Source organism: Myodes glareolus, chromosome X, assembly GCF_982192425.1.
Source record: "Myodes glareolus chromosome X, mMyoGla1.1, whole genome shotgun sequence".
Classification (NCBI taxonomy): Eukaryota; Metazoa; Chordata; class Mammalia; order Rodentia; family Cricetidae; genus Myodes; species Myodes glareolus.
Genome location: NC_142053.1, coordinates 81,360,282 through 81,368,767, shown reverse-complemented (window position 1 = coordinate 81,368,767; position 8,486 = coordinate 81,360,282). Strand labels below are relative to the sequence as shown.

The 8,486-nt window shown below is 46.0% G+C and overlaps 1 protein-coding gene across 1 annotated transcript; it reads right to left on the bottom strand.

Annotated features, from left to right (window-relative positions):
* Window positions 1–3,857: 3,857 nt before the first annotated feature.
* Window positions 3,858–8,062, bottom strand: LOC148117389 (doublesex- and mab-3-related transcription factor C1-like). The gene is made up of 7 exons (XM_087902881.1): window positions 7,931–8,062; window positions 7,657–7,811; window positions 7,289–7,347; window positions 6,803–6,939; window positions 5,736–5,802; window positions 5,301–5,559; window positions 3,858–4,362 (listed from the first exon to the last, which is right to left on the bottom strand). Exons 2-7 carry the CDS (start codon window positions 7,718–7,720, stop codon window positions 4,346–4,348), a joined length of 603 nt encoding a protein of 200 aa, XP_087759007.1. The 5' UTR covers window positions 7,721–7,811; window positions 7,931–8,062; the 3' UTR covers window positions 3,858–4,345.
* Window positions 8,063–8,486: the final 424 nt, after the last annotated feature.

Here is an 8,486-nt window from a genome sequence, read left to right as displayed (position 1 = left end):
CCCTTGGGGACAAAGAGGGAGGAGAAGAGGGAGGGGGGGAGTGGGAGGGCGTTGGGAGGAGGGGCGTAAATGGAAACTCTTTATAATTTAATAAAATTACTTTCAAAAAAAACATTACTCCAATCTTAGAAATGAACCATAAATTAACATGTTTATGAAAATATATTGCAAGATATTATAGAGAACAGTCACTGACTATTCAGGTAGTAAAAGAACAGGGAAAAACAGTTGCTGCTCTTCTAAAAGCACCAACAGCCCTACTTTTAAAATAGTAGACAGACAAATCTGTATGGGTTAAGCAATGATCTTTATCAATAGAGAAACTGCAGGCTTTAGGACAGCTGTTACAGAGAAAACTAAATTCATACAGTTTGGGCAGTGCTGGCACACACCTTTAATTCCAGCAGGCACACTTGTTAGTCACAGAGGCCAGCGGTGGTGAGACTTGACTTTAATCTCAGCACTGAAGAGGAATATAAGGTGGGATGAGACAGGAACTTGCTCCTTCAGTCTGAAGATTTCACAGAGGTAAGAATTCTCTAGAGGATTGTGTGCTTTGCTTTTATGATCTTCACGTTGAACCCCAATATCTGCTTCTGTGTTTTCATTCTTTGTGGTATATATGATGAATATTTATAACACAAAGGAGAAAGTTGAGCCAGGTAAATTGAAAAACGTAAAATTTGTGAAGAAATGGAGAAAACCAGGAAATGGAATAGAGCTAAATGCTGTGTTCAAAGACATAAACATATTAAGAAACAGAATGGAAGGAGTGGTGACTTTGGGGCAAGATCCCCACAGACAAATTTCCAACTTGGGAAAAGCGATTAAAGACACGCTTAGAGCCTGTTGTGTTGATGCAAGACATTAATCCCAGAACTCTAAGGGCAGAAGCTGGCAGGTCTCTGATTCTAGGCCAGCCTGGTCTACAGAGGAAGTTCCAGGACAGCCAAGCTTAAGCAGTGAATGAACTCATCAAAAACAGAAAGTTGATGAAGATGAAATTAATTGAAGGGTATATGTTTCACCCCAGCAAGCTGCAGAACTGGGGAGTTTCAACCACTTAGTTCTTTCTTTAGGGATACTGTGCCACTATATGATGGAAGCATGTGATATGCTTTTGATTTTGATTTTACAAGGGGATTATAGTTGTCAGACTGATTTGAGTCTCAGAAGAGACTTTGGACTTTTAAACATTGTTGAAACAGGGACAGACTATGGGCCTTTTGAATTTGGACTGAATGCATTTTTTTCAAAATAATATGGCACAAGATTTTGGAGACCAGGGTGTGGAATGTGGTGGCTGAAAGAAAATGACCCCCAGAGGAACGACTCTTACAGGTGTGGGCTTTGTTGGTGTAGGTTTGGCCTTGTTGGAGGAACTGTGTCACTGTGGAGGCAGGCTATTAGGTCTCAGATAGACTCAAACCACACCCAGTGTATCAGATCAATTTCTATAGCCTGCACAAGATATAGAACTCTCAACTACCTCTCAAGCACTATGTTCTCCTGCATGTTACTTTGTTCCATCACGATGTAATGGACTGAACCTCTGGACTGTAAGTAAGCCACCACAATTAAATGTTTTTCATTATAAGAGTTTCTGTGTTGCTGTGACACTTCTCAGCAATGGAAACCCTAACTAAGACAGAGACTCACAGCCAAATCTTAGGCGGAACTCGGGGAATGCCTCAGAAAAGGGAAGGAAGGATTATAGGAGCCAGAGGGGATTGTAGGAGCCACAGGAACACAATCCACAGAATCAACTCATTATGGTCCAAAGGGGATCACAGAGACTGACGTTGACAATCTGGGAGCCTGTGTGAGTCTGACTTAGGTCCTCTGCATAAATATTATGGCTGTGTAGTTTGGTGTTCTTGTGGGACTCCTAACAGTGGGGATGGGGGCAGTCTCTGACTCTTTGGCCTGCTCCCGGGACCCCTTTCCTCCTCTGGGGCTGTCTTCTCCATCCTTGATAGGAGGGTAGGTCTGTACTGTTACTGTAACTTGATATGCCATATTTGGTTGATATCCCTGGGAGACCTGCTTTAATTCTGAAAGGGAACAGAAGAAGAGTGGATCTGTGGAAGAGGAGTGATGGGGAGAATCACAGGGAGGAGAGAAGGGAGGGAAAACTGCAGCCAGAGTCATATATGAGAGAAGATTTAATAAATGAATGAACAAATGAACAAATATATAAAGAAAAAAGTTCAGTGGAGACCAGGAATTTTCTCAAATTTTACCTGGATGAGAGACACCTTGCTTTATTTACACAAGATGTTTTGAGCAAGAGGCCTTCCTGTGTCAATGGATTCCTCTCAAAAAGCCACTGAACATGTGCAGAAAGGATCTCAAGAAGTAGCAATGAACAAGAGTCACCCTCTTCAAGTGCAGAAATGATGTTGCCAGAGATCCTTTCTCTATGCATAGACTTACAATTTTACTGGCTAACAGAGAATTCTGCAGATTTGAGACATTTCTGGCCATGATCTAGGAAAGCTCTTGCAGTCGAGTCTACACTGCATTTCCATATCATGCCTTATATACTGTTTTCTTTGCTTTTAGTTCTCGGTAATCATATCAAGGATCACGAAGCTGGTTCTATGTGTCATCAGGAATCAATCTTGCTGTTCATTTCCTTCAATTCAAGGCAAATCTAGACATAAAGATTTTAGTGTAAGATGATATGTGTAAGGGTTAGCTTTTTACAGGAGTTTCCTTGAACATCAACTTTTTGTTTTGACTCCCTTTGTGCACAAAATACATGTTTCCTGTTAAAAAATGGTTAAAGACTCGGTTATATTGAGTGTAAAGATAAGAATGCAAAACCACAGTGACAAATTACTTCTCAATCATGGTCAAAATGTGTATGATTTTCACTTCAAAACTGAAATGCTTTCGAGTTGGGTACTGTGGATCAGGGACTTCTAAAACCATAATCAGCGTGAAAGTTAAAAGCACAACAATATGTGCAGCTTAATTCCTAAAATGTGATTCTTCACATCACATGATTAGTGTCCCAGAGGACTAGATCCGGGGAGCCAAGGGAGGATGGGGATGGAACGTTTGCAACAATCCTGACATATGGTGATATGGGGTTCCCCTCTTTATGATATGCAAATGTCTTATTACCATTGGTTATTAAAGAAGCTGTTCCGGCCAGTGGCTTAGTAGAGTCAAGACGGGTGTCAAGTCGTCACAGAGATACACAGAGAAAGTGGGCAGAGTTAAAGGGACACCATGTAGCTGCCAAAGAAGAATGATGCCAACCAGACACCAGCCAGGGCCTTACCAGTAGGCCACAGCTTCGTGATGATTCACAGATTAATAGAAATTGATTAATTTGAGATGTAAGAGTTAGCTAGAAATATGCCTAAGCTATTGTTCAAACAATATTGTCATTAACATAGTTTCTGTGTGATTATTTGGATCTGGGCAGCCAGGAAAGGAAAAAGGAGTCTCTCTGTACAATATGGCATGAACAGCTTTGACAATGCATTACTTGTAAACTAGGAGCTATGAGGTGGAACAATGTGCTTTCTGCCCAAATCCCAATTCATTCCGCTCAGATGGTAAAGACTGATATGCCATGGGACAGGTAATAGTCCTCTTCAGAGCTTTTACCACACAGACTCAAGCTGGTAAGTCAATAAGGGGGCTGCACCTTTGACAAAGCCTTCTACCCAAGGCCTGGTGATCTTGGTGCCTTAATAAAACAAGTAATAAACTCTCAGCTAGCTTAGCAAAGAAGGCAGTCATCCCAAATATCTGACGTATGTTTTTTAAAGAGTCAGTCTATACTTCTCAGAGCTTTACAACAATTAAACTTTATTCATGTTCGCACACAGGTTACTAGACCCAGCTAAAGAACCTTGACGTATCCAAAGACATGTCTACATGAGAATCATTCACATATGCAAACAATGAAGACACAAAAAGGGCTGCCAAGTTAAGGACTCTGAATCTTGTGAACAGGCAGCTGGCAGCTGATAATGCCTAGCACTGTGCAGATTTTATGACACACTGGAAGATTCAGGGGTTTCAAATAAAACAAACAACTAAAAAAAAAAGATGCCAGGTCCAGAGCACACAACCACAGATAAATCATTTTCCTATCTCAAGATAATCGTTTGAAAGCCCACAAATTGCCTAAAGGCCTAAGAAAAAGAAATAATGAGTTTGGACAGGAACCATGTTGCAAAATCAGACTTCGCCAGGGAGTCCGTGGCAGCCCAGCTTTGTATCTCACTAAGGGCCAGAGTGGGGTGCTATCAAGATGTTCAGGTGTCATTGCGTGATTGTGTGTAGGCTGAGGTGACATCTGGAGGCAGGACAGCTGTAGTATTCACTCCCCATCAGGACCTGCAGAAAGAAATGCAAAGGCAAAGTCGCATCACAAATATGTCAGGCCTGGCTCCCCTTGTCATCATGCTGTGTATCAAATGGTCTTAGATTTGCACTGGGACCAATGACCAGAACTGTTTCTACCTGAATTCCTTCTCTCCAGTACTCGTGCCACCATCACTCCCAGCCATAGGTCCCTTCTGGTCAAGGCCAAGATCCTGGCTCTGACAAGAAGCCTGCATCTTTCACCCGTGGTCCCAGAGCTTCCGGTACAGCTTACATTCACCAACCCAGGGAGACCTCTTGGAGAAGCAAGCTCTCTAGCTTCGTTGCATATCCCCTGTTCCAGGACATCCACCCAGAGTGGCTTCCCACTCACACAGTGCTCTTCGTTGATCAGTTTTACTCAGCAGCCTTCCTTTCAGCCTCGCTGACTGGGAAATTCTCCTGAACTCACAGATTCCTTCCTTCGTGGACTTGAGATGTGCTGGCTAAAGTCAGCTTGGGCAGGCTTCCTCCTTCCATGTCTACATGGAACGTGTCCTGAGTCCACATGACCATCTCCCTCCATTCCAGGCCCTTACCCCTGTGTATCTCTTCCCAGGCCTTCTCAGGCAGGCACAGACTGGGACACCAGTGTGGGCTGGGATTCAATCCACCAGGCCCTATTCCTTCCACTTTGTTTGCGGCCTGCCCTCCAGAAAGAACTTGCCGCCTTGAAGGCCTCCTACTTTTCTTGACTTCAGGGTACTGGCCCTCTGCTGTTGAGCAAAACACTTGAAAGCGAAGATGTACTGAGTAGACCCTGGGTGCCAGTTCTCAATCAGACTGCAGAGCTCAAGCCTCTGGCCTCTGAGTTGATGAATGAACCCACTCTAGATACCAGCATCTCGTCAGGAGCCCTCCATGTTCCGCACCCTATACACCCCCTGTTCCTCGTTCAAGCAGCCATCTACCTGGTATGCTGGAAGTCTCCTGCCAGGCCCTAGGGGAGTTATGAAGAATCAGGAGTGCCTCTGCAGCATCCAGTACCTTCTGCCTATTCACCTCAGCAGAGAGTGCACCATGGTTGGAAACGTCTGGCAGCTGGGTGTGGGTGTCAAGACCCTGGTTGGAAGTCCCAGGGAGCTGGATGTTGACTTCAAGACCCTGGTTGGCGACATCACTGGTCTGGGTGGAGATGACATCTTTGGTCTGGTCGGCATTGTCAGGTCCCTGGACACAGATGCAATGGAAGAGATACGAGAGAGTGAATTCTGACAAGACACCTTCCCGACCACAGTGGGCCCTTCAGCCTCCACTCCTTTCCACAAACAGCCATCTCTGTGAGCTTCTCCTCCTCTCATCCACAAAGCCCACCCCTCCCACGGACCTCGACCCCACTCATTTACCATGACGCGTGACGGCACTACAAGCGGGATACTGCAGATGCAGGGCTCCAAGATCATGTTAGAGATCCTGAGAACAAGCAGGGGAGAAGCCAGGAGGTTAAACACTCTGGATGACAGCCACCACGAATGCATATGGAGGCCGGGGCTCTGCACGATCAGGCTGGGGGATTGTGATTGAGTGTGGACACTAGGACAAATGACACTAGTCCACTGGGCCTCGGATGGATCCTCCCCCTACTTGACCTGCTTTCCCTCCAACGTCTCTCTGTAGATCCCTCTGGAGACACTACTTTTTGTGAACCCTCTCCTTCCCGGGCACACTGAAGATGACCAACAGCTGTTCTGATCTGCCCAGCACCAGGAAGGATGTAAGTATGGTTCTCTGCAGAGACTAGGTCTTTCCTGCAGTTTGCCCACTCCCCACCGGTCATGAAGGATAAGCCAAGCCCATCTAGCAGACATTCTCTGCGGGCCAGCAACATTTTTCTGGGTCTCTCTGGCCCTTCGGACTACGTCTCCAGATTTCAGCAGAACCTTCTCCCGTGTTCATTCATCTCAGTGTGGATGGATAGTATCAACATTTTGTAGGCCACTGCCTGCTGTATGCAATATGCTTGTCCTCTTTAATGCTCCTGTGTACGATATTTTCCAAGCATGCCCACAGGGAGTGAGTGACTTAGGAGGATGCTTCCCTAGCATGTTGTTCAGGAAATACTAAATCTGGGAGGATCCTCTCTTGCAAGTTAGGCTGAAATGTAGCTCTGTCATTCCCCTACATCTTTTGGTCCCTCCTTCCTTCCTTCCTTCCTTCCTTCCTTCCTTCCTTCCTTCCTTCCTTCCTTCCTTCCTTCCTTCCTTCCCTTCTTTCATTTCCTTCCTCCCTCCCTCAGGTCCCTCTATCCCTCCCTCCCTCTCATCCTCCTTCCTTTCTTTCCTCTCCTCTTGCTCCATGTTTTCCTTCCTCTCCTGTTCCTCCTCCTTGCTGCTTCTTCCCCTGCAGCACCCAGCTCGAGTTTGGAGACAGTACCATTAGCCACAGTGGCCTCCACAGTCTGTGTTGTACTCACGCGCAAGGTATAGTCACGGGCTGGTCGGGATTCCATGAGAAAGAAATTGTCATTTGAGGATTCAAATTTGCTGGAACATAGTTCAGAGGTACAATTACTGTGGGCCAGTGTAGCAGCAAAGGCACCTGGGAGATGTCCTGCAAAGAAACACATTCATGTTGAAGGTCAGGTCTGAACACCAAGACTCAGGGGATAGAAGTGTATTAAAATGGTGACAGCCATGGACAATGGCAGAGCTCTCAAGACCTTGGTGATGACCATGGAGAATGGCAAAGCTCTCAAGACCTTGGTGACCAGCCACACGGACTCACCTTTTTGGTTATTCCTCTACTGGAGGACACTGAGAACCAAAGAGAAGTTACTTTCCCTAAGTCGCAATGCACCGAGGAATGATGCTGGAATCTCAGAGTTTAGCACACACTCGAGATTGTCTGGACAGTGACTCCTGGCATGGAGCCTCTCCCTGTAGCCAATGACTTTCCTTACCTGCTGCATAACTGTGTGAGGCAGGGCTTCAGGCTGCTGAACGATACCCCGCTGCCCATCTGGAAAAGACCATGCAGAGCTTGACTGAGCCTTCCTTCCCACCATATTCTCTTCAAAGTAGCTAACTCCACCCCCTCCCCAATCTGACGACTTGGGTCACCATCAATCTTTTGAATATCCCACCCACAACATCTCTCCTTTCTGTAAAAACGTGATACTTGGCACAGATAGGATACCTGAACAGGTTAAGGTCTGGGGAGGGAGGGTTTGTAGAAGGTCGAGTGACAGTTCTGTGGCATGGCTGCTGACAGAAGCATTTAGGTTTACTGCTGCCACCTGAGATCCTCTGCATGGCCAGAGACACTCACCCATGGTTCCTGGCTTGGTGAGACGCTGCTTAACATTCACGTGAGTGTTGCGGTTAGCAGCCATAGCCTTCCTCAGGCCTCAAGTGAAATTCCACTTTTTCTATGTATTCTATGTTCTTCACAGAACTCACAGCAGACAAGGCCCCATAGAGTCCCTGAAGTAGGGGATTGAAAGAGTCAAGTTAGTCACACATACAGGAGGAGGCCTGACCTCTCCCCTAGAGGTAGTACACTGCTGAGACAGTGTATTTACACATCTGTAAGAGACAGAGACCTGTTATACCCCCAGTTTCTTCTGATCCTATGGCAAGGCACGGTCAGAGCAAACTACAGGTCTCTGGGACCAAGTTTTACCCCCTCTTTGGTGATCTGCCCCAGCGTTAAGTTACTCAGGAGTCCAGTAGGAAACAGAACATTCATCAAGTTCCATGTTCTGTGGTTCTAGACTTAGGGGAGGTCACCGAAATGGCTGCCGGAATTTTACCCTCCAGTGTACTTACACTACCAACAGATAACTCTGTCTCTGGTGCCTGGACTCTTCCTGTCCTTCATCCTGCTGATGACTGGGACCAATTTTCCCTCCCTTCTTTTTACCATGGGTTTTGTTTTTCCCTTCATTTTACCTGGTCACTCAGAATCTTCATCATACAAGTCTCTCTCACACTTCACCTTCTCCTAACAACCTCTTTTCTCAAGCCCCATGGAAGCCTAATCATGACTTTCCCTGCTCATCACAGCCCCTAAGACAGTCACACACACACACACACACACACACACACACACACACACAAATTCACACACATGCACAGACACACATACACATGCACACA

Bases quoted from the DNA above. Each gene is read 5' to 3' on its own strand.
- LOC148117389 (XM_087902881.1), bottom strand. From the start codon at position 7,720: ATGGCTGCTAACCGCAACACTCACGTGAATGTTAAGCAGCGTCTCACC. The intron at 7,348-7,656 runs GTGAGTGTCTCT...GGTCTTTTCCAG, and splicing joins CACCAAGCCAGGAACCATGG to ATGGGCAGCGGGGTATCGTT. The intron at 5,560-5,735 runs GTAAATGAGTGG...ATCTGTGTCCAG, and splicing joins TAGTGCCGTCACGCGTCATG to GGACCTGACAATGCCGACCA.